The 26,343-nt window shown below is 45.5% G+C and overlaps 1 protein-coding gene across 3 annotated transcripts in view; it reads right to left on the minus strand.

The window, feature by feature from the left end:
• Window positions 1-25,442, minus strand: part of TRABD2A (TraB domain containing 2A) — a 127,137-nt gene extending 101,695 nt beyond the window's left edge. For all 3 annotated transcript variants that reach the window (XM_066604498.1, XM_066604499.1, XM_066604500.1), the window contains exon 1: window positions 25,037-25,442. In XM_066604498.1, the coding sequence (XP_066460595.1) occupies window positions 25,037-25,144 (108 nt within the window). In that variant the 5' untranslated portion in view covers window positions 25,145-25,442. The remainder of the gene's footprint in view (window positions 1-25,036) is intronic.
• Window positions 25,443-26,343: the final 901 nt, after the last annotated feature.

Raw genomic sequence — 26,343 nt, forward strand, 5'->3', positions numbered from 1 at the left:
GTGAATTAATTAATTAAACACTAAACAACATATTCTTTCTAAAATAGTAGTAAATAAAACAAGTCCTCAGGACAGATGCTCTAATGGGAGCAGAGGCGTAACTTGAAATTCCTGGGCCCCAATGCAAGACCTAGAACAGGGCCCCCAACTATAATGCTTTATTCATAGTACTGGGCTCCCGATATGGAGAAGAAAGGCCTTATGGGCCCCCTAAGGCTCCTGGACCCGGGTGCAACCGCATCCCCTGCATCCTCTATAGTTACGCCCCTGAATGGGAGTGTCAAACTCATCTTCACCGAGGGCCAGCATTATGGCTGCTTCATAAGGGCTCATTCATACTGGCGTATTTGCTCCATATTACACGCATGTTCTTTATACATGTAATGTGGACAGCTTAAACCTCATTGATTTGTATTTGGGTATTCAGACATGCGTTTTTTAAGGTATGTATTAAATTGAAGGCTCTTTCACATGGTCGCTAAGATGTTCGTCCGCCCACATTGCAGCCAAAAATCTCATGAATGAGAGACAGCCACGGCCAGGTTTTCCCCAATACCGTAAGCCGGGGAGGGGGGGGGGAAGTTCAGCTCTGCTAATCTCCCTCCACCTCTCAGCCTCTTATCATCTGGGATGGGGCGGAAGCTTAGCAGAGCTAGTGCACTAAACTCCCGCTCCGCCCCAGCCTATGGGAACTACCGGCAAGCTGAGGAGGAGGGACTTTATCAATGCGAGCCGCTGCTAAACTCCCTTGCCCTTCCCCTCTCTGACAGCTCTCATAGGCTCCCATAGGAGCAAAAAGGGAACGATTACATTCGGTTGTGTATCGATTTCTTCACTTCTGCTCATTTGAATAATTTTTATAATCCTTCTGTCGTTATAGACCGAAATTGCCCATTAAGGTCAATGACGCCAGCCTAAGGCTCCTTTCACACGAGCGCATGCGGATCTGCTTGCGCTTGAGTACAGTGTTTTTGCAGAATGAAAATGGCTTTTTTTGCAAACACATTGGCATATTTTAATGTACTTTTTTGCGGCTGCAAGGCATGTTCATTAGCGCACGGCAAACAAAGATGCACCGATTGAAATAGCTAATTAGTCTAATGAGTACCAGATGTGTTTTTTTCTAACACGTTTCATTGTGTATTGCACATGCATTTGCACGTCTTCTATGGAGACCTTTGGTGTGCAAATGCACTGGAAAGTAGAACATGCTGCGGTTTTTCTTGTGCAACCAAAATGCGCAGAAAATTACGTGAAATCAATGGGTTCTATTCTCTGCGTATCGCGATTGCAAATTTGGCCGTATGAATCCAGCTTAAGAGGAAATCTCCAGTATTCATGTGGGTTACAGGTTAACCAGAAAAATGGGTGAAAACCTGTTGAAGCTGAAAGTAATGTTATAAAAATATGTAAATGTCAGCGACAATAGCTGCGGGGTTAGCTGCGAACACTCAGGGGTAATGGAACCCGAATGTTGTAACCTAGCAGATGTTTGTACACGGACAGGTAGGCCGGGCAGCCGAACAATGAAAAAGATTTAAAGTGACGTTTAAAATCATTACGCTTTTGGCATTTCTGCATCACCAAGGATACAAATCAACAAATACATGTTGTTTTATACCAACCGTGTCTCAGAATGACAGGTAGACTAGACGTATTAGCTGGAGCTCGCTGAGATGGAACATGAAAAGATAAAAGTTTGAATTAAAGGTGAACTTTATTGTAAAGCCCCATTAAAGAATGTCCAATATAGTAATTCACTAATACAATGCTTCAGTGGTGTAGCTATAGGGGGCAGAGAGGTATCGGCCAAATCCGGGTGCTGGCTCAAATAGTCCCTCTGACACATAATAGGACGCCGGTAATATATATGGTAAATTCAGGACGGGCCGTTATGGATTTTGCACTGGGGCTCAAGAGGTTCAAGTTGTGCTTCAAAATGTTTACTTGTAATTGCAGATACAGACTCCTCTGTGACTCCGGAGTCTAAAGTAGATAAGTACCAGTACATGCTACACTGCTGTACATTGTACCTATGTCCCATTGGCTATCATAGGCATACTCACATCACTGAAGGCCCATAACATCAGGGCTAGTCATTTATAATCTGGCATTGCTTAGTCTTAAAGGGGTTGTCCCTTTAAAAAAAAAAACGGATAGTACTTACCCGAATCCCCGCGCTGCGGCGACTTCTTACTTACCTTGCTAAGATGGCCGCCGGGATCTTCACCCACGGTGGACCGCAGGTCTTCTCCCATGGTGCACCGTGGGCTCTGTGCGTTCCGTTGCCGATTCCAGCCTCCTGATTGGCTAGAATCGGCACACGTGACGGGGCGGAGCTACGAGGAGCAGCTCTCCGGCACGAGCGGCCCCATTCAGAAGGGAGAAGACGGGACTGCGCAAGCGCGTCTAATCAGGAGATTAGACGCTGAAATTAGACGGCACCATGGAGACGGGGACGCTAGCAACGGAGCAGGTAAGTGAATAACTTCTGTATGGCTCATATTTAATGCACGATGTACATTACAAAGTGCATTAATATGGCCATACAGAAGTGTATACCCCCACTTGCTTTCGCGGGACAACCCCTTTAAGTAAACTGAAGTAGGCAAACTTTTATAAAAGTTTGTCCGGGCCAGACCCACTGAAGAAGAAAGTGGTGCTCCTTCGCCTATGCCTCAACATTTAGCACTCTTGCCTTGTTTGAGCCCTAGGTTCAAAACTACATGCAGTTAGTATGCCCTCCTTCTGTTTCAGAATAATCACCTGTATTTATACAAGATGTGCATATTACACAGCGCTTTACATCACTTTCCCATTGAGGCTCAAAATCTTTATTCATGGAGTGTGGAAGGAAAACCACAGAAACACAGGGAGAGCATACAAACTCCATGCAGATGTTGCCCTTGGTCAGATGTGAACCTAGGACCTCAGCACTGCAAGGAAACAGTGCTAACCACTGAACCACCATTCCTCCTAGGACCTCATCACTGCAAGGCAACAGTGCTAATTACTGAGCCACCATTACTCCTAAGACCTCAGCACTCAAGGCAACAGTGCTAACAACTGATCCACCATTACTCCTAAGACCTCATCACTGCAAGGCAACCGTGCTAACCACTGAACCACCATTTCTCCTAGGACCTCATCACTGTAAGGCAAGAATGCTAACCACTGAACCACCATTCCTCCTAGGACCTCATCACTGCAAGGCAACAATGCTAATTACTGAGCCACCATTACTCCTAAGACCTCAGCACTCAAGGCAACAGTGCTAACCACTGATCCACCATTACTCCTAAGACCTCATTACTGCAAGGCAACAGTGCTAACCACTGAATCACCATTTCTCCTAGGACCTCATCACTGCAAGGCAACAGTGCTAACCACTGAGCCACCATTACGTCTAAGACCACATCACTGCACCACAACAGTGCTAACCACTGAGCCACCATTACTCCTAAGACCTCAGCACTTCAAGGCAACAGTGCTGCCATTTTTCCTCCGTCTCCTCTTCTCCCTCCTCTTCTTTTTCACAATGGAGATAGAAAATATCACTAGTGTAGAGTGTTGCATAATACGCATGTGCTATATTAATAAAGAAAATTGTGAAATACAGGGAGAACATACAAGCACCATGCAGATGTTGTTAAATTTGAACCTAGGACCCAGCACTGCAAGGCAACAGTGTGAATGGCTACAGGAGAACTACTGGTTTGTCTGGGATCATTATTTTAGGGCTATTGGTGAAGTTCTGGTTCGATTCAAATTAATTTGATCTAAACTAAACTTTTCCCCAAATTTGGCGAACCAGCCGAACCAAACTTTTCAAAAGTTTGCTCATGTTTCCTTTGGTAGCATGAACCCCCTCAGTGACCTGAAGCAGAAGGCCAAATATAATGCATCTCTACAAATATATGGAAACATTTATCTATTTTCAGGTTTTTCCCAGAAAATGGGCGGTATTGCACAAGACCACAAAGAAAATATTTTGTTGTTTATCGCACATGGTGAACGTTGTAAAAAATTTAAAACAGCTAATGAGAATTGCTTAAAGCAAACAAATAGAGGCTTGTCAAGAAGGGGTTAAACATTGCATTTCCCCAAGAGCAGCAGTGGCCTATTGGCATGCAAACAAACCAATTAAGAAAAGGAGTAGAAGAAGCCAATACTTCCTCCAGACACTTTACAGAGCCGCGGTGCACAAGAGGGGCGTCCAGAATCCCATTCATATGAAAAGGCAGCTACAATGTTACCGAAACAGCAATTCTCCCAGAATGCTGAGGGAACTCAATTCTTTCTCAGTGTTTTCTTGTATCAATTGAGGTTGCTGCCAGGTATATACAGTATAAGGCCTCAGACAGACGGGCGTTTTTACGCGCGATTTGCGCATGCGTCCGGCGATTTTATAGAACCATTGCTTTGCAGCGCTGAGCCAATCAGAGGCAGCACTCACTCACCCATTCATGAATTCATGAATGGGTGTGAGTGAGAGCTGCCTCTGATTGGTCCCTGCGCTGAGCCAATCAGAGGCAGCACTCACTCACCCATTCATGAATTCATGAATGGGTGTGAGTGAGAGCTGCCTCTGATTGGTGAGGCTGTGACCAATCAGAGGCAGCTCATTCAGCAGGCGGGGATTTTAAATCCCCGGCTGCTGAATACTACTTAGAGCAGTTCAGGAGAACTGCCGGCCGGCCGCGGCTGAACTCTGTCTGCCGAGCCCAGGTGAGTATATGTTTTTTTTTTTTTTTTACACATTTCTGGATGAATTTCCGGGAAGGGCTTATATTTTTAAGCCCTTCCCGAAAATTCATCGTGAGATCGCCCGCAGCCCATTGCTTTCAATGGAGCCGGCTGTATTTCTAATGAAACGCGGCTAGGAGCAGTTTTTTCGGGCAATTTTTTGGCCCCCGGTCACGCGATTTGCGGATGCGTATCCGTCATGCGATCCGCAAATCGCGGGAAAAAATGCCCGTGTGACTAAGGCCTAAGACGTTGTATCTATAAGTCATGTGCTGTGGATAGCAAGAAATATATTAGAGCAATGTATAAGGAACAGCTAAGCCACTAAATAAATGCAAATATGTTATATAGTGGAACTTTTTTAGCCCCTTAGTGACGGCCAATTCCCCCTTTTTACTGACCTCACTAATGGGCTTTAACCCTGTACATATATATTTTTTTAAAGCGGTGGCTTGACTAACTACTGACAGCGGGGCTCCTGCTCTAACAGCCAGTAGCTGAGGAACCTCAGATCCTGTCAGCTTAATCCCTTATATGCCACAATCAATAGCAACTGTAGCATGTAAGCCAATGACAGGGAGAGAGAGGGCTCTTTCTGTCACCCATCACACCCCACTGCGTGAGTCCAAGGTACCAATGGGGTCCAATGGCAGCCCTGGTCTGACAAAGACCTCCATGTCTCCCATGTAACTCAGACTATTAGACCCCGCCTCCCACAGAGTCTAACAGGCTGCTGTCATAGGCTTAGTAGAATGCATTAGATAAGTTATGCAATGTACTATCCTAATGATCGAATGATCATATCTCAAAGTCCCCTTCAGGGACTAAAAGTGTTCAATAATCTTAAGGTCTGTTTCACACGGGCTACAAAATCACACGATTTTATAGCAATGTTATGTGACCGCTACAAAACGCATGTATTTCATGAAGCCCATTGGAAACCATGGACTGCAAATACATGCATCTTGTAGCGATGTCGCATCGCTACAAAATCGTGCAATTTTGCAGCTCATTTGAAACAGGCCTTAATTTAAAGAAAAAAAAATCAATTTAAAAAAAACACATTTTGTCCAACAAAAATACCAGAATAATTTTTATTAAGCAACACATAATAGGTATTACCGCATGTGTAACGACCCAGACAATGACAATACTTTATTTATCGCGCATTGTGAATGCCATAAAAATAGTTTTAAAAAATACTGCTAGCACTGTTATTTTTCCTTTGTTCACCTCCCTTAAAAACACAACAACAAAAAGCAATCCAAAAGTCACAGGTATCTCAGAATGATAACCAGAAAAACTACAAGTCTTCCTGCAGAAAACAAGCCCCCATGGAGCGCCGATGCTGGAAAATAAAAATGTTTTGGGTCCTAGGCTGGATTCACACAGCCGTGGGCATTTTTACGTATGGCCACCGATGCCCTAAAAATGCATGAACAGGTGCACAAATCTAACGTTTGTGCACCCATTCAGGCGGCACATGCCCAGCGCATATACGCCGAGGCCGCAATGCCCTCCCCACACCTTGTTCGCATTCAGCAATGGGCTGCAAACAGCCCAATGGGAGGAAAGAGGAGTAGAGAAGGGGGAGGGAGTTTAGCAGCCACGCTGCAAAACCCCCTCCCACCTCCCTTCTCTGGACGCTGTTATAGGCTCCCATGGGGGTCTATGCAGCCACCAGCATATTCCGTCAGGGAAGATAATTCCAGGGCTATCTTTCCTGCCTGGCGTAAAAGTGCCCAGCGGGTTCTTTAAAGCCGCAGAAATACGCCTGTGTGATCTGATGCATTGGAATGGGCAGCCGATATACACTCGTGTGAATAAGCCCTTAGAATGCAGCGATGCAAATTCAATTGTTTTTCTTTAAAAATGTGTTTTTATTGTAGTAAAAAATAAAAAACATCTCCATGAACTTGGTATCGCAGTAATTGCGCCGATCAGATAAGAAACTTGTTATTTTTACTAAATGGTGAACGCTGTAAAAACAAAACCTAAAAACAATAGCAGAATTTCTCTGGGATTTTTCCATCTCTCTCTCCCTCCCAATCAATGAGCTATGGCATGTGACAATGAAAATCGCTTGGTCCTTAAGACACAAAATAGGCTTGTCTCTAAGGGGTTAATCAACCTGATGCCATACCATCCTAATGGGCCATTTACATAGACCTCCAGGCATTCCACCCGTCTCCTCACATGACCTCCACCACTCAATACTTTGTAGTAAAGGCTGACATCTTTGTACTACTAAATCTGCTGGAGATAGCCGGGGACAGTGTTTGGCTATATCCGAAAGTCTTGGAGCGGTAGTGTGCAGAAATGATCGTTGTTGGGGGACTCGGGGACCTCTATTTAAATGATCAGTGACGGTCCCAGCAATGGGACACTTATCCCCTTTCTTGAGAATAGGCAATTACTTGCTATGGTGGGGCAACCCCTACTATATCGGTAATAGGTGATGATGGGGGGTAATAGGTATGACTAGAAGCAACTATAACAGTGCTCATGGGGACTGACCTGGCAACTAGCTTTTCGTATTACTGCATCTCTGTCTGCATTCTATGGGGGATTATGAAATTGGGCTGAGGTCAGTATAGGCTAGAGCAGTGGTGGTGAACCTATGGCACGCGTGCCAGAGGTCGGCACGGCGAGCCCTCCCTACTGGCACACACTGTCATCGTCCGCTCACCACTTTAGTAAATACCGGCAGGGGCCGTGGCTCCCCTGCTGGTATTCACTCACTGCGCTGCTAGCAGCGCTGATCCCGGTGCACACTGTCAGTGTGCCGCCAGACGCCTCCTCCCCTCTCCCCCCCAACGTCTCCTCTTAGGTATTGCGAGAGCGGGGGGAGGAGGCATCCGGCAGCACACTGACGGCACAGTGTGCAGCGGAATCAGCGCAGAGCAGCAACGCCCAGCAGAGGAGGACCAGAGCTTCTACAAAGAGGAGGGGTAAGTATATGGGTCTCGGGGGTGGGGGGTGGTGTCACTATGATACTAGGGGCTGCTGTGGGGTGTCACTATTACTACTGGGGGGCCGCTGTGGGGTGTCACTATTACTACTGGGGGTCACTGTGGGGTGTTACCATTATTCTGGGGGCCGCTGTGGGATGTTGCTGTCACACTGGGGACCGCTGTGGGATGTCGTTGTCCCAATGGGGGCCGCTGTGAGATGTCGCTGTCACACTGGGGAGCGCTGTGAGATGTTGCCGTCACACTGGGGACCTCTGTGAGATGTCCCTGTCACACTGGGGGCCACTGTGGGATGTTACTGTCACACTGAGGGCCACTGTAAGATGTTGCTGTCACACTGGGGGCCGCTGTGGGATGTTACTGTCACACTGGGGGCCGCTGTGAGATGTTGCTGTCACGATGGGGGCCGCTGTGGGATGTGACTGTCACACTGAGGGCCACTGTGAGATGTTGCTGTCACACTGGGGACCACTGTGAGATGTCGCTCTCACACTGGGGGCCACTGTGGGATGTTACTGTCACACTGGGGGCCACTGTGAGATGTTGCTGTCATACTGTGGGCTGCTGTGGGGGTCACTATTATTGCTGGGGCCGCTGAGGACATTCTTCAGGATATCCGCATCCAAAAAGCAGTCAAAATCTGCATGCTGTCTATTTTGAAGCGGCCCTGTTCTTTTTAGAATGACGGGGGTAAAATTATATGTCCTGATAAGCCCCGCCCCCTGACCCCTAAATAAGTGGGTTTTGGATTGTAGTTTGGGCACTCGTCTTTAAAAGGTTCGCCATCACTGGGCTAGAGACTCTAGACAAGAGTAATTTTTTTACAATCTCACACAATTTATGGCCAAATACAATCTATTCTGCAGCTAACTTCAAATAATAAAATATCTTTATCGTCTTTATAAAAAGCTAATGGTTAGAAGTAGAGATGAGCAAGCGTACTCGCTAAGGCAAACTACTCGAGCGAGTAGTGCCTTATTCAAGTACCTGCCCGCTCGTCTCTAAAGATTCGGGTGCCGACGGGGAGCGGCGGGGGAGAGCGGGGAGGAACGGCGGGGAGAGAGTGAGAGAGAGATCTCCCCCCCCCCCTGTTCCTCCCCGCTCTACCCCCGCTGGCACCCGAATCTTTTGAGATGAGCGGGCAGGTACTCACATAAGGCACTACTTGCTCGAGTAGTTTGCCTTAGCGAGTATGCTCGCTCATCTCTAGTTAGAAGACAAGTTATATGTTACTTGCACTGTTTCGCTAGTTTTAACCCATGAACCCTTCTAACGGTAAAGCACATGGTCCACTCAGGATGTGGTTGTGATGCGGCTGTCAGCTGCAGCCAGTCCATGTTTCAATGTTTTCTATGGCAAATTTGATGTCTAGCACAGACAGAGCTCGGCTTGGGTTGCCACCTAGCCAGTGACTCTTTGGCCCGGCCAGTAATGAAGTCCAAAGGCATGCAGCCAAGCAGCAACCTCACAACATCAAATATATCATTCCCTCTCTCTCTAGCCTCAGCCTGGCTGCCACTGCTGGAGACAGGTACGGTGACCCCTGACCTCTCCTCCTGGCGTCTGCGTTCCTGCATGTCCTGTATGCAACGCAGATGCTGGGCGGAGATGTCAGGGGTCACAGTGTCTGTTAATAGTAGCGGCGGCCGGACTGGAACTTGAGAGTGATAAATACTTCATGGTGTGAGATTGCTGCCTGGCCACAGGTTCAGGGTGGAGAGAGCACAAACGGAGGGCCATGTTACTACTGGGGCCACTAAGAGGGCAATATTACTATTGAGGCCACTACTGGGGGCACTATTACTATTGGGGGCGCTATTGCTATTGGGGCTGCTACTGGGACATTGTTACTAGTGTGGCCACTATGGGTACACTGTTACTATTAGGGACACTACTGGGTGGACTACTACTATTGAGGCTACTACTAGGAACACTATTACTATTGAAGAGACTATTGGATGTACTATTGCTATTGGGGGCACTGTTACTAATGGAGCCACTATGGGGGCCACTGTTATTACTGGGGCCACTACTCGGGGCACTATTACTATTGGGGCCACTACTTAAGGCACTATTACTATTGGGGCCACTACTGGGAGCACTAATACTATTTAGGCCAATACTGGATGCACTATTGCTATTGAAGCACTATTACTACTGGGGCCACTACTGGGGGCACTATTACTATTTAGGCCACTACTGGATGCACTATTGCAATGGGGAGAAATATTACTACTGGGGCCACTATGGGGGAAATATTATTACTTGGGCCACTATTAGTATTGGAGCACTGTTACTATTGGGGCCACTACTGGATGCACTATTACTACTGAGACCGCTACTAGATGCTTATCCGTGCTGCTTCTGCCCCATTCTGCACACAGACTAACTTGACAGTTGTAAATTCAATATACCCGACCCCACTTCAAACGGATGTAGGTCCATTTCTGTTGTTGCTACGGGCAAGAATCTTGGCTTCAAAATGAAAATAAAATTGTTTCACTTGCGCTGATACAACCGTAGCTACAGCCGTTTGAAGTTGAATGAGCTCTGTACAGCAAAAACTGTAACGTCCTTTTTCTTTTGAATGAACAGAACTTGGGGTAATCAGAAGGGGAGGTTAAAGGGGTACTCCAGGGGATTTTAATTGATGGCCTTCCTTTAGGACAGATCGTCAATATCGGATTGGTGGGAGTACGCCAATCAGTTGTTCGCACATCAGAACTAGCACAGCGCCATTCATTGTGGAGTGGCTGTGAATGGCATTACAAGAGTAGCCCCATGCAAGTGAAAGGGACTGAGGCTGCAGTTCTATTCCTCCAGACCGCAGCACAATACTGTAAATGGAGCCCTGTTAATTTTGGTGCACAGTGACTCTGCAAACAGCTGAAAGGCCGGGGGCGGGGAGGGGGGGGGGGATGCCGATCAGACCCCACCGATCTGATATTAGTTATCTATCCTAAGGATAAGTCATCGATTAAAAATTCCATGAAAACTCCTTTTAGGCTAAATTCACATGGGCGAGTCTGATGTCGAGCCGAGAAATTTGGAGCGATATAGCAGTTGCCAATGTGCATTTTTCATGCCAATACAAGGTGTTTTTCATTCAAAAATGCCTTGCATTGTTTTTGTGAAATTGTGATCCTCAGGGGCGTCTTTCACGCACGTCAGAGGATCACAAGTGTTTCCCATTGATTTCAATGGGAAACATCATATCGCACAGTGTGCGCATCACACGGCATGCGAGTGTCATGCAATGTCTTTTAAGGTCCCATTGAGAACAATGAGCGAGGCGTTCCTAAGCCTGGCTTAGACACAATGATTATCGCTCAAAAAATCTTTTTTACAGCGCAAGATGATTGCTCAAACGTTGAGCGATCACCTTGCTCTCCGAGCGGGGGATGCAGAATACAAGCGGGGCCGCTTGTCTTCTGCATCCAGCTGCTCCCCGCTCAGGACGCCTAGCTGTTACACAGCCGAGCGCTCTGAGTGGAGGATGCAGAAGACAAATGGGGCCGCTTGTGTTCTTCATACCCCGCCTGTGTTCAGGGAGTGGGATACAGCTGAAACAATAGACGCAATTCCTGCGGGTTTATGAATCGCAGGAAGTGCACAAAACTTCAAATAGCTGCTTTTCCATGTGAATAAGCCCTCAGGATGCTTTCGCACGGTGTTTTTTTATGGAGGTTTTCCTTGTGCTTTTACCGCTTTTTTGCTGTAAGTCAAGAGAGAATTATAAAACATGCTACAAAAGTGAATTTTGTTCTTGTAATTTCCCTTTTTTTCCACTTTTGACCTAGGTAATACTTTTTTTTTTCTTTCAGGCATTTTTCCATAGGCTTCTCTAAGGGCTCAGTCACACGAGCGGCGATCCGGAATATTTTTGCACGAAAATCCGCACCTGCCAGATAAAGAACATATGGCTAGCAATAGACCTGGTCATGCGGATTTTCGTACGCAGTGCAGGCGTTTTTTTGTCTGGAAATACCCGCGGATCGCCGCTCATGTGACTGAGCCCTAAAAGGGGAAGAAAACGCATGGCAAAAAAGTGTGATCAAAAAGTTTCACTCAAAAATGGTTCAATAAAACATGCAGTTGCTTCTAAGCCCCCTGAAAGTCAGAGAACGAGTGTGGGGGGTCACCGTAGAGCCCAGGAGCCGCCGCATCTTGAGAGGATGAGCATCAGGTTGCCCTGACAGATTGCTGGCAGCTTGAGTATCTCATTACTGGGACTAGATGGAAGCTACAGTCACATCAGCACTTTTTTGCTGCACATTTATCTTCTTTTAATCTTTTTAATACTGATTGGAAACTGATGCAGAAGCCACCGTGAGTGCGCAGGAGCGCTTAATCATCTCACTAATCTCACATGTCACCTTCCACACTCATATTTTCATTTTTCTTTTTTTTATAAAACCCGCAAAACAGGTTAAATAATTCACCTGATTCACTAACCAGAAGCTCAAACACGGCGTGGTCAGACCCAGTGAGCATCTTGTGGATATGTGAGCTTGGGATCCTGAGGCTCATCCTCACTTTCGTATTAAGGATCTGTATTAATTCCATTTTTTCATTGAAAAACAAAACCTACCAATATGTTTAAAGGGGTTCATTCACGATTCCTTATTAATACACGCGCTTGTTTACTGAGATCTGTATAAGTACCTGTTTTAGGGCTTAAGAACACACGGGCTGATGCACAACTACTCGCCACTATGGAGCGAAGTTGCACATGAATGGCGTTTTCTTTTTCTCTTTTCGGGCTGTTGAAACTCTGCGCCATAATGTAGGAGTTTGAAAAAAAACTGCGGGAAGATAAGTGCTGTCCTATCTTTCCCGCATGTAGTATTAACTATGTGTGGAAAGATAGGGCAGGTATTCAGTATTCAGAGCTAGTGAAAACGAAACCGCTGAAATCAATGGTTTCATATTGTCCCGTTATGCGGCCATGATTGTCACGGTCGCATAACGGGACAAATACACGCCCCTGTGAAGAAGCCCTTAGGCTGGGTTCCCATGGGACAGAAATCACGCGGAAATCTCATGGTTTTGACTGCACCAAAAAGCTGCAAGATATCCGTGGGAGAGACGCAGCTTTTGGAGCGGTTCAGCCACCGGCATTCCGTCGCGGCTTTCTCTCCCCATAGAGAGGAGTTAGGCCGCAACAGAAAGAAAAAAAAAGAATTGGCATGCTGTGGCTGTCAATTCTGTGCTGCATTGCTGGATCCGCCCGGCTTTGCTGCAACAGATTGGCCGCCCCTTGTAGATGAGATTTTTGCAAAATCTCGTCCACATGGCTGGTTAATCCCGGGATTAGGAGCCACATGCGGATTTGCCGCACAGAAATTCCGCACAGAATTTCCGCGGTAAATCCGTCCTGTGTGAAGCCAGCCTTAGGCTATAAGTCAGTTGGTTGAATGTAACCCTAAGGAAAATGGAACATATTGTGCATTTTTTAGTGCGAACGAAAAGCACGAGAAAAATACAGTTATATGAACCAACGCATTTAAATGAATGGGTTCTATTCACTGTTTATTGCGCACAGAACATGCCGCACAATGCACAGCTCAGTGAATGATTTCATGCGGACGGGGTGCCTTGGGTGCGCACAAAAATAGAGTGTGTCATATATATATTCGCAAGGGCGAAAACTGAGCACAAAAACGCAGAATGTGAGGGAACCCATTGAGATCAATCAGTGCTATTGTCCAAAGTTTGTGCGCGCAAAAACGCCCATCTGCAGGAGCCCTCAGGGACCTTTCACACAGAACGGAATAACGAGGCAGGGCGCAACCAAATTCACAGCTGCAGAACTCCACGCCAAAATCCACGCGTCTAACTGCGGATCTTGATGCAGAATTGCAGGTGGGTCTGAAGCCATTTTCATTTCTGCATCAAACTCCGCAGGTCGACTGTAGATTTTGGTGCAGGATTTACCGTAGCTTGTGGCACGTCCTGCGGCGTAGTCCGCCCAGCGTGATCAGTCCCTTAGGCCGGCTTCACACACAATATTTACACACCTGCCATGGAGCAGAATGACATGGCAGGGGTGTAAATTAAATGCCTAATTAGGGCCGGCAGTCTTCTTTTCCCTTTTCTTGAGCTGCCATAGAAGTCTATGGTGACGTTCTGCGTAACACGGACAAAGAGCAGGTCCCATCTTTTCTCAGATGAAGATTTTGTGTAGAAAAAACATGTTTGTCTGAACGAATCTATTGAAATTGAAGGCATCGCTTCATTGCGTGCGGAAACGCCTCCGCAAGTACGTTCGTCTGAATCCGCCCTTTGATGCAGTTTTTTGAGCCAAAACCAAAAGTGGTTTAAAAAGAGCGAGAACTATAAAGGAAGGACTTGTATTTCTCCTTCCTACTGGGTTAGTACGAATATGATGACACTAAAATTGTAGTTTTTTAGCTCTGTCTACTTTTACAGAATAAAAACCCCTTTCTTAGGCTGGTTTCACACGGCTGAGAAACTCGCACGAAATGTGTGCGTTGCGAGACATACAAATATTGCACAAATATGAACGCTATTATTTTGAATGGCGTCGTATACATGAGCGATGTTTTGCGATGCGATGCAATGTTTCCCCACTGAAAACAATCGCTTCTTCCCCGAAAGTAAAGCGAGGTAGTTTTGAGACAAAAACACCTCACATTTGCGTGGAAATATGCATTTTGGCAAGCGTGTTATCGGACCATGATTTAAGGCCCAATATTGCGCTCGCACGTCTGAAATTAGTCTTAGGCTTTATTCACACAAGCGCATATACGGTGTGTTTTTACGGCCGGCCGATATACGTGACCATCTGAGGCATTGCAATGCATTCGTTCACACGGGCGAATATACGGTGCGTAAAAATGTTGCAGCGAAAAAAAAATGGAACATAGGCGACCGAAATATGCGCCGCCAAGTATATGGCAGATAAGAAGATAGTTCTGGAACCATGTTTTGGCCAATATACACTGGCGGCTCCCATAGACTCCTATGGGAGGAGGGGACAGAAAGGGAGGGGGAGGCTGCGACAAGCTTACAGGTGCCTCTATGTAGGCATTGGAAGTCATTCCGAGGATTTATGCCAAGCGAGGGATTTCCGTGTGCGACGTATTCGCATTCGCTAAAAACGTTGATCACAGAAAATTGGACGTTCATTTGAATTTACGGCGCCGACGAGCAAACACTCGCCAATGTGCATTTTTAATGGCCATGCAAAGTGTTTTTGAAAAAGGAACTCATCACTTCTGTGAAATGAATGCAAGTGTTTTCCATTGACTTTAATGGGAAACCTTGCATTGCACTCACATGCACATCACAGGACATGTGAGAGCAAGCGATTGCTTTTATGGTCCCATTGAAAACAATAAGCGAGGTGTTCCATGTGACAATATCACTCATGTGAATAAGCCCTTAGACTGCCTGTCCATGGCCGTGACGGAATATCACTAGCGATATTCCACGGCGGGACAGGAGGGGCGAAAGCTGACAGACCTTCGCAATGAGTCTATCGCAGCATGCCGTGATTTTGATCCCGCGAGCGGAGAATCGCTATGATTCTCCGCTCATGGACTTCGGGCTGCACTTTCCATAGTTAGCCTATGGAAAGCGTTCACTGCGTTACCGGCAGCCGGATTATCGCCGCGGACAACGCAGTGACATATCGCCCGTGGACAGGAGGCCTTACTAAAGTAATTAGCAATGCAGGCGGATGAGAGTGGAGCTATTCCGAATTTGCATGCAATGTTAAAAACAACAAGGAGATCACCATTAAGCCTGCGGATAAGGGTGGCGCTATAGTTCTCATGAACACATCAGACTACACAAAAGTAGCAGACAGACAGCTGACAGATACCAGATACTACACCAGACTGGATCAAGACCCAACTCGAAAATATGTGAGGGAATTGAGAAGGGTCATCAGAAGCCAGTATGTGGGCTCCACAAGATTTCTGGACTTGATACTGGAGAACCCCTGAGTTGGAACTTATGCATGCTTCCAAAACTACACAAAGCTGGCAACCCAGGGAGACCAATTATCTCCGGTGTGGGACCCTCACTGAAGGAATCTCAGGATGGGTGGAAGAGGTCCTCAAACCACTGGTAAGGAGTACAACCAGCTACTTGTAGGACACCACGGACCTACTGAACAAACTGTCAACCGTAGGTCCCCTCCCCAATGGCACCATCCTGGCCACCATGGATGTGGAATCCTTATATTCCAACATCCCACACGAAGATGGACTGAACACCTGCCAGGCACACCTTGAGGCCAATGGGGTTGCCTCTGAATCGGTGTTACAACTTACAAGATTCATCCCCACACACAATTATTTCTCCTTTGGCAAAGAGATATTTCTGCAACTCACCGGAACCACCATGGACAGTAAAATGGCACTGCAATATACCAACCTTTTCATGGCAAAACTGGAGAGTGATTTGGCCTCCTGCCACAACAAGCCATTGGCCTACTTCCGCTACATTGATAACATAATAATCATCTGGACCCACACCGAACAAGAACTAAGAAAATTCCACTGCATTCCACCCCACCATAAACCTGAGATATTAAGCTACTCGTGTACTGAAATCAACTTTGTGGACACCACCATAAAAATTTCAAAGAACTCAATACAGACATTCCTACCAAAAACCTATTGATCGGCTCACATACCTCAGATGGGACAGCTTCCACCCCAAACACATCAAACAGTCAATTGTTTACAGCCAGGCCATCAGATACAACCGGATCTGCTCCAACCCAACAGACAGATGAACTTTTACACAATCTCGAAAAGACATTTTTAAAGCACCAGAGCCACCAGGATACCCAGAAATCAATTGCTCCAATACACAGAGAAGGAAGGAAATGGACGTATGCCTCTATTGTGACCTACAATTCACAGCTAGAGGTACTAACAAAGAGTGCAAAGAAATTGCATCATACCTACACAAAGATGACCGTCTGAACACCATAATCCTGGACCCTCCCTTCTGTGTTATAGGCAAGCTCCAAATTTGAGGAACTTTATAATCAGGAGCGCATTGCCCTCCAACACACAAAAAGGAACTTATCCCTGTAATGTAAAGAGCTGTAAGACCTGCTCACATGTATGGACCGCGGACAGGATACATAACCCCAACACAGAGCAGAGGTCTATAAGATCCCGGGAACATTCACATGTTCTGATGTTGTGTACCTGATCCTGTGTAGTAAATGTCCTGTTGGGGGGCTTTATGTCGGAGAAAGAGGACAAAAACTGAATAATGCGAAGATGAAGTCTCACCGACACACGATTAAACAGAGAAGGAAAGAATTACCAGTGGCCAAGCATTTCACTAGTCACGGACACGACATAGAAGATATGAGAGTTATGATACTGAAGGGCGGTTTCAAGTCACAAAGCCATAGAAGAATTTGGGAATATACATTTATAACAACTTTTGACACTTTCAACGGTCCTATTGTCATTCTTGCAAGAACATGGCAAGCGGCAGCGATGTTCTTGCGAGAAAAAGCAGCGCTGGCGCTCAGACATCTCATGAGCAAAACTACGATATTGCCACAATTTTCTTGCGTCGATATCACAATCGCCCGTGTGAAACTACCCTTAGGGCTCTTTCACATGGGCGTTGAATGTTCTCGCAAACTAATTCTATCCCGAGTGACAGATCCCTTATAGATCCGCCTGGCCTCCATATGCTGATGCACAGGCTTTATTGGGTGCAGCATGCCGCAATACATAAAGAAAGCAACAGAAAGACCTCTGTAAGCCTTCCTATGAAATCGGCGCCGCACTGAAGAACGGCAAGCAGTGCGAAGCCTATTATGAGCCGTCATACGGCGGTGTGCGAGGGGCTCTACCTGCATGACTTGGGGGGTTTGCTATTCAGGCGTTCGGTAATACCTGCTGGATCCTCTGCTGTATGTAACATTCGCTTTGTAGGACCCTTTACAGATAAATGGCGCAGTTTTGCTAACGATGGGCAGTCCTGTATTAGTGGTTGCTGCTGTGGCTGGGGCTATGTGTTAGATATTTGTTTTTGCTTCATAGTATCGACCTTGTAACATCGTTCAATTATTACTTGGGCAGAAAAGTTAATGGTTAATAAATAGTTTTCCTAACGTTAAGGTGTGAATGGCGCGGCTGCTGACTGTTACTAATGACCTAGAGACCGCTGAGGCGCGCAGTTATTTAGCTTCTGAGAACCGGTGAACCTTATACATCAGTACTCTTTAGGGACCTTTCACACGGGACGGAGTGACACGGCAGGACGCAGCCAAAGCTGCGCAATTCAGGTCTAACTACAGATTTTGATGCAGAAGTGCAGGCAGGTTTAAGCCATTTTCAATGACGCATCAAACTCCGCAGGCAGCCCGTGGAATCCACTGCGGCTTGCGGTGCGTCCTGCGGCTTATTCCGTCCCGTGTGATAGGGCCTTTTAAGTGTGGTTCCTTCGCTAACAAGGGAAAGTTTCTTGCAGATTTAACTTTTTTTATCAGTCCTGAAGTTCACTAAAATGATAACAGCAGTAATCCAGAGTTTGACGTTAATGCCGAGGTGTAGATCTGAAGGGATGGCTGCCGCTGGCGGTTAGAGTCACCGTTACATGACTGACTAATATGTACATTCTTTTATATAAGATGACTAGAATCGTCCAGAGTCTCCTTTATATCCTCGTCTGGATGTTTTAGTCCAGCAGGCTCAGCTTATGGTTGGCGCTCTACAATCCTTCCACAAACATTACAGGTTTGATGAACTCTTCTAACGAGTTTGATGCTTTACATCCAAATAAAGACGTTGTGATCTACAGGATATCAAGTATCTTCCTTCTACTTTCAGGGAACTTTCCGTTCTTTGTTTCCTAATCAACAAACTTTGTAGTTTCATTTAGCTTTACTATGTAAATGAGCGGAAGTTGTGAACGGACTTTTTGATTGAAGTCTGCAGGGGGAATCGCTCCATCAGAAGATGATGCCTAAGGCTGCATCCACACTAACGGGCGCGATATCGTGCTTGCTAAAGTGCGTTTTTCATGGAGATGCAAAGTGTTTCTGATTCAAAAGTGTATTTCACTGGAAAAGAGCCAAAAATGCAATACCTGATAAGGTGCAGAGCAGGCACGACCACCGTAGGGTCGGCACAATGGCCGTAAAACCTAACAATCTGCAGCAAGCCAGACTATAAACCAGAGGAGCTAAACTGTCCACCGCAGACCTATATGTAGCCACCCACTCAACCCAGCCCAGATTAGGGAGGCGGACTGCAGACAACTAAATCTGCAATGTGAACGATGCCACAGAAGCCAGCCAATAGATGGGTGCGTCCCACAATACAGGATTACAACTCACACTGACATGGCAGTGGGTTGCCCCATATCTCAACAGTGGGCCGCACTGGCTGGCATCTTGGGCTCCCCCAGAAGTCTGTGGCATCGTTCACAATGCGGATTTAGTTGGGCTGGGTTGAGTGGGTGGCTGCATATAGGTCTGCAGTGGACAGTTTAGCTCCTCTGGTTTATAGTCTGGTTACTGCATATTGTTAGGTTCTACGGCCATTGTGCCGACCCTGCGGCCATTGTGCCGACCCTACGGCCATTGTGCCGGTCTTATGGCCATTGTACCTGCTTAGCGGCGATCGTGCCTGCTCTGCATTTTATCAGGTATCGTATTTTTGGCTCTTTTCCAGTGAAACATGTTTTTGTGTTCCCCCTCACCTCTGTGATTTTACATCACATCACTTTTGGGAAATTGTGATCTCCACAAGTGTTTTTCACGAACATTCACCGTATGCGAGTGCCGTGCGATGTCTTTTTAGGTGCCATTGAAAACAATGGGTGAGGCCTTCCGAGGGAACGTCAAAAGATAGAGCATGCTGCTGGAAAAGAATCCATTCAAAACAATGGGTTTCCTATTTGCATAAGTTTTGTGCACGCAATATGTGGAAAATGGGTTTCTGTAATAGTACCAATAACAACTACAGCTCACCACGCAAAAAACATCTCTCATTCGGCCGTGTCGACGGAAAAATAAAAAAGTTATGGCTTTTGAAAAGTGGAGATAAAAATCATTGAATTCTTCAGGCCAAAATAGGCGTGTCACTAAGGGGTTAATATAAAGCAACAGCGCTGCCAATAGCATCTAGTAAGGTTGAAATGGCTATTTTGATCTAACTCTGACATGTTAGAAGAGCTGTATACTTGAGGGAGGTTGTATATTGCAGTTTCAGCACCCCTATATATTTCCTTGCATGCAGCAGGACATGGAGATGTAATTGGGGTTCATTATATTATACACTTCAAGCATCTCCTGAACTTTCTTAAATCTTGAAAAACTCAATTAGCATACTTGCCATAAATACATATATGAAGACAAAAGGATTATTATTAACAATGTCCATAGCGCATGATACAGAATCCACGACCACCTATACCTTACTGTGCAGATACTGTATTTGATGCAGAGACTCCTTGTCTGCTGTAGAGCCGCTCGCGGTGCTGGGAAGTCCATAAGGGTATAGGAGAGGTAGATATGAGCCTTCCAGAAACATATTGAGCAGCAGATGGGAGACGGCTGCTTACAGTTGCTGAAGACAATCATCTCATTTATTTTGTATGCAACATCTAATAAAAACAGTTTTATGCAGAATTAATACATTCCGGCTCAATAACAAACAGCAATAACTGGCAGCAACCAGCGAAGGTGAAAGCTGGGAAAAAATGGAATAGGTTCCCATGAGTCTAAAGCTGCTGATGGTGGGTACTGTTTGTATGCCCAGAGAGGGTGTACATTTATTTAGTATACTAAGCAGATGTGTATGTATGCAGGTAGCTTGTCCAGGGGCGGATTGGGTATGGACTCCATCTGGAGGAATCCTGGTGGGCCAGTTGGGTCCTGGGGCCACTGTATAGCCACTGGAATCAAATAACTTCTATTCACCTCGCTGCTGCATATTATGCATTGCTCCTGTCCCCCGCTGACTTCTGAGTAGCACAATCATGTCACATGATCGCTGTGGCCAATCCCCAGCCCGAGTGTTGGTAAGATGTTTTCTGTGCAAATAGAAAATTTGCTGTGGCAAGCTAAGAACACTGCATTGGCTTCCCCCTAACTACTGACTATGTGGCTGCAGCCAGCAGTTTGCTGACTCTTGCCTACTTGTGTTTCCCCTCATTTGCTACCGGTTTGCCCCATTTGCTGACTCTTGCCTACTTGTGTTGGCCCATTTTTTACTTGTGTTTGCCTCATTTGCTGACCCTTGCCTACTTATGTTTGCCTTATTTGCTATGGTTTTGCGCCATTTGCTACTTGTGTTTGCCCCATTTGCTGACTCTTGCCTACTTATGTTGGCCCATTTTTTACTTGTGTTTGCCCCATTCACTGACTCTTGCCTACTTGTGTTAGCCCTATTTGCTATCGGTTTGCTCCATTTGCCCCATTTGCTACTTGTGTTTTCCCCATTTGCTGACTCTTGCCTACTTGTGTTTGCCCCATTTGCTACCGGTTTGCCCCCTTTGCTACTTGTGTTTGCCCCATTTGCTGACTTTTGGCTCCTTGTGTTTGCCCCATTTGCTACCGGTTTGCCCTATTTGCTACTTGTGTTTGCCCCATTTGTTGACTCTTGCCGACTTGTGTTTGCCCCACCTACAACATGAGGCCAATATGTAATTTTTTCCCAGGGCCATTTCGGTTTCCTAATCTGGCCTGAGCCTGTTCACATATTCAGGAGGTGCAATATGAGAGTGTTTGTCTCATTTTACCCTATCTGTTTGACAGGTCTCCTAGTGATGGGCTGCTAGTAGAGTCCTGCTATGGAGAGCCTGACTGATCATTTTTCCTGAAATGATTGACCCACTGAAATGATCCAACATAATTTGCACAATCTCCCTATGCCAAGTGCTGCGGTTCTATAGTGCTGTCAGGGGGTCTCAGAGATAACTATGCCAGCAGTTGGTGAGGGTCTCAGCTCTTAAGCTACCCATACACACAAGGTAACGGGTGCAGAAGGATCCCACCAGCAGCATGTCAGATTAAACTGCTGATCATGGCATCAGTTTAAGGGCAGCTTCACACTGGTGGATTTGTGCACGGTTTTTTTGCTCGTGCAATACGCAGAGAACAGAAACCATTGATGTCAATAGGTTTATACACATTGACGTATTTTTCACACGTGTTTCACGTGCAAAAATAAATGCAGCATGCTCTGCTGTTTTGAGCATTTGCGCATCACAGGTCCCAATAGAAGTCTATGGGGGGGGGGTGCAAATTCACACTCAATATGCAAGGGGATATTATCAAACACTGCACATCTGGAACTCATAAAACTAAACAGCCATTTAAATCTGGGCGTGGTTATTTCCCGCGTGCAATACATGCCCTGCGTGAGCAAAGAGTGTGGTTAGATCCGCCGATACACATGCAAGAAAGACTAGTTCACGCCAAAAATACGCTGCAGTGAGACAATTGCGCATACGCCGTGTGAAGCGGCCCTAAAACAAAACTGATTCTCCTGGGCCTGTGCAAATTGGCAAACAAATTTGGCAGATTGTACAATTCACATGTAGTTTGGGCCACAGACACAATTTTCACCCAGCATAATATGTTTTTGGTAGACTTCGACTATTGTGAACATCATCAATTTTTTAAATGGTGGTCAGCAACAATCTGTCATTTTGCTCGTAATGCGCAGTTTAGATGCCAGGAGTGCGGTCTGCTGACATGCCTGACCAGGCACAGGCTCAAAACATTTTTATAAGGTCCTGCATGAAATAATCTAACAGTAGCTTACTTCTGTAATGCATATGGTGCACATTGTAATGTGAATTTGGAGTCGCAGGGGGTCCCCGCCAGGCTGTGCTGACTCTGCAGGTAATGTCGGTCCAGTTTAGTGTATATGCTCATTGACTGAGTTTTTTTAGTATTTAAATATTCCTTTTCAGTGCTTAGTTTTGGGTAATGGGGAATAAGCATTTTGTTGACACAATTGCTAATTTTGGGTGTTTTCCCACGTAGTAATTCTGTTCCAACTGGAAATACGGCATTGGGAACCCATGTATTTTGCTATGCAAGGTCACCTCTGACCAGTGTGAGATACAGCTGCACTGCTTACACTTATTTCAACCCCGCTCTCATTTACACTCTAGTTTTCCTTCTTATGGAGTTGTGTAATTTATGGCTTTTCGCCATCATGTTTACAATTATCAGCAGGGAGCTTTATATCTTAGTTGCTGAAGGGATAGAGTGTCAAGCTCCTTCAATAGTGCATTACCATGCATGGTTAGTGATCAATGGGCGTCATAAAACTATTTTCACTGTTTTGTTTACTACAGTAAACACTGGAAAAATATACTTGTTGTGATTTTATGGAGGTTTAGAAAGTAACTACTGAGTCAGTAACCAAGCTCAGGAGTCTACACCAAATCCAACCAGTCTAATTGTATACTCTACAGGACTCTAGTAGCGACCTAACTACAAATAATGAGCAATAACCATAATCATTATAAATATGATGCTAAATAAACAGATTTGTTCCAGCTGACGTAAATATTCATTTTATCACCATAGACATGATTATCATTATTGACAGGGGTATAGCTATACAGGGTGCAGGGGTAACAGTCACTAACAGGTCCTTAGAGGGCCCAAAGAAAGTAGGATGCTCAGCTGCATGACTACAGGAATAACCAGTAGAAAGAGGGAGATCGTGATCCCGCTGTATAGAGCTCTGGTGAGATCACAACTGTAATCCTGTCATATGAGAAAACACAAGCATTATAAATGGCACAAGGATGATAGGGGGAGGCATGGTATAGATTTTGCATCGGGCCCCTCTACATTTAGCCTCTGCCTAATTTTTCAAGATACTAGCATTGTCCCTCTTGCTTGTGTTGCATCGATACGCTTCTCAAGGGACCCAATGATGCAGAGAAAGATTGTTGAGGGTGGGGGGCATGCTGAACATTAGCATCCGGGCCCCTGAGCCTATATGTTCAGATTATTACTTATCTCATGTGTACGGCCACCATTAGTTGTGAGAGTTCGGCACACGGCTATAACTTTTTACTTGCTAGATTAATCAAACAAATGGCTACAGTACCGAGAAACAGAAATAGCACTTTTCTTAATTGCACTTTAAATTGGGAAATGTTTCTGCATACAAAGTAGCAAGCTGTCTTAAAACTAATTTAAAGGTGAGCATCAGGAAATATGAGCTACCATCTGTCTTTCCGCTGCTCAGAACACTCCTTGTAGAGATTTTGCTAATAAGTACATATTAGGGAAAAGTTATATACGCAATTCTCCATGCTACACAGAAGGGTCCCCCATATTGCAAGGGTTATTTTTACAAATACCAATCACTGTTAAAAAGATGTCCCATACCTGTTCATTCGGCATGGCGCTCAGAGAACATTGGGCAGAGAATGATCTAGAAATCAAGACCGTTTCAAAACCTGCGGAGTTTGCAGCGGTCGGCGACAGCCCAGCTCCTCTGCACAACCTGGAGCAGAACACTGCCAAAGATTAGGCCGCTCCCACACCGGCGTTAGGGTCAGTTCAGGGTTTCTATCCCTCTGCTCCGTTTTTAGAGAAGAGAAGCTGAAAAACACGGATCATTTTTTCCCCAGTGGTTTCAATGGGATTTCAAGAAAACGGAAATCAAATGGAAAGGCTTCTGTTTACCTGAATTCCGTCAAGTTTCCGTTTTTCTCAAAATATTTCTGTAGAATCTGCTATTTTCCCATAAAAAAAAATGGAATGGAAGCAAACGGAAATGCAGGAAGAAATAGCACTGCAGGCCGCGCTATTTCTTACAGCTAAAAGCAAGGCAGCTGAGATGAAACTGAACGGACCCCATTATAGTCAAGGGAGCCGAATCAGCACTGTTCAGTTCAGTCCTAAGACTGACCCGTTCGGCCGGGGAATTCCCGTGAACTAAACGGGAAAATGGAACCGCTGCTGCAGATGTGAAACCAAGCTAAAACAATGAGATATGTTGCTTCATTATGACACATTGATATCAACCGAGATAGATAGATAGATAGATAGATAGATAGATAGATAGATAGATAGATAGATAGATAGATAGATAGATAGATAGATAGATGATACATATAACACACTGTAAATATATACACTGCAGTAATAAACTACATCCTGTCAAGTGAAAACAAATATTGACTTTTCATGCTTGTTTCCACTACACTGAATTGTAGATACATTGATACATTGTATCTACAAGCATGTCATCACAAATAGCACTTGTAGCAACACATGTCGCCTCCTAGGCTTCCTGCTCCCTCTTCTTGGAGTAGTTTGCACTTACTTTCTTGTTGAGCTTGCAGTTGGCAGGGTCCCTGGAGCTCCTCTGGTTTGCTTTGACCAGTGCCAGCAAAAATGCTTGTAAAAATACATTCCAAATGATTACCATCATAGCTTGAGTGCTCCCAGATACTAGAGGATAAATGCACCCTTGCTAGTGGTGTCATCCAACAGTGAATGACAAAGTGTGCAATAAATACATAGGTGGGGGAGAACATACATTATCCAGTCTTCAAAGTAGGCATGAGCTGCAGCACTTGATTCCTCCTATGAATGAGGCGGTGATTGCACTTGTGCCATGCTGGTTTATTTATCGCCTCCGGACAGGTTTGTTTATTGTGCAATAATTATAATAATCTGATCAAACGTCACTCACAGCCATCCTGCTATTTGGAGAAGTGTGGGGAAGGATATTCACAAGCCTAGTGTGAAATAGAAAGTTGTGGGAGGTGCGCAGCAGTCCTAGTCCTCCCTCTGTTGCATTCTCTTCCATACAATTGTCCCCTCCTCAGGAGAACTTCTCCTCCCCCCTTAAGTCTCTAACCCCATGCTTTTGATCTACCAAGTTTCTTGTATGCCTGTGTATGAAGCACCTTGGAATCTTATAGCCACCCTGCTTCACATACAGGGCATCGCTATCTTTCTTGTAGACTTTTTATCTCTAGCTACAGGTAGAAGAACAGAAACCGTACTGTTAATTACATTGAATTAGCTCCGCAGCTCAAGGACATCCTATTGATGGAGTGAAATATTCCAATCATTGCAGAACTCTTGTAGGAAGATTATGAGCTGTTCCCTTTAGATTAGGCCTCGCACTGCTCTCTTGGATTAGAGTATTTCCAACAATTATTTCAACATTTTTACATGATACAAGGGGTTATCCACCGCTTAACTCTTGACGACCTATGCTCAGCTAAAGTCAGCAGTAGTGGATTGGCGAGGCCTGGCGCTTGGGACCACAATCAGCTTTCTGCTGGGCCACTGAGGGTGTATTTGGAGCAGGAAGTAGGCAGCTCCGTAGACGTTGTAGAGGCCTAGGTTGGTATTGCAGACACTGTTGCCATTGAGGCCGTATTCTCACTGGTGTATTTGTGCACGCAATATGCATTACATAGAACCCATTGATTTCAATAGTTCACAAGCGTGTATTTGGCGCTGTATTTTCCTGCGTATTTGCACACCAAAGGTCCCCACAGAAGTCAATAGGAGGTGCACAAAGGTGCGTGCAATATACTAGAAGAGGCGTTATTCCTCTGGAATAAGAACACATCTGGAAATTATTAAACAAGTTAGCCATTTCAATCGTTGCAT

The sequence above is a fragment of the Eleutherodactylus coqui genome, chromosome 5 (genome assembly GCF_035609145.1).
Source record: "Eleutherodactylus coqui strain aEleCoq1 chromosome 5, aEleCoq1.hap1, whole genome shotgun sequence".
Classification (NCBI taxonomy): domain Eukaryota; kingdom Metazoa; phylum Chordata; class Amphibia; order Anura; family Eleutherodactylidae; genus Eleutherodactylus; species Eleutherodactylus coqui.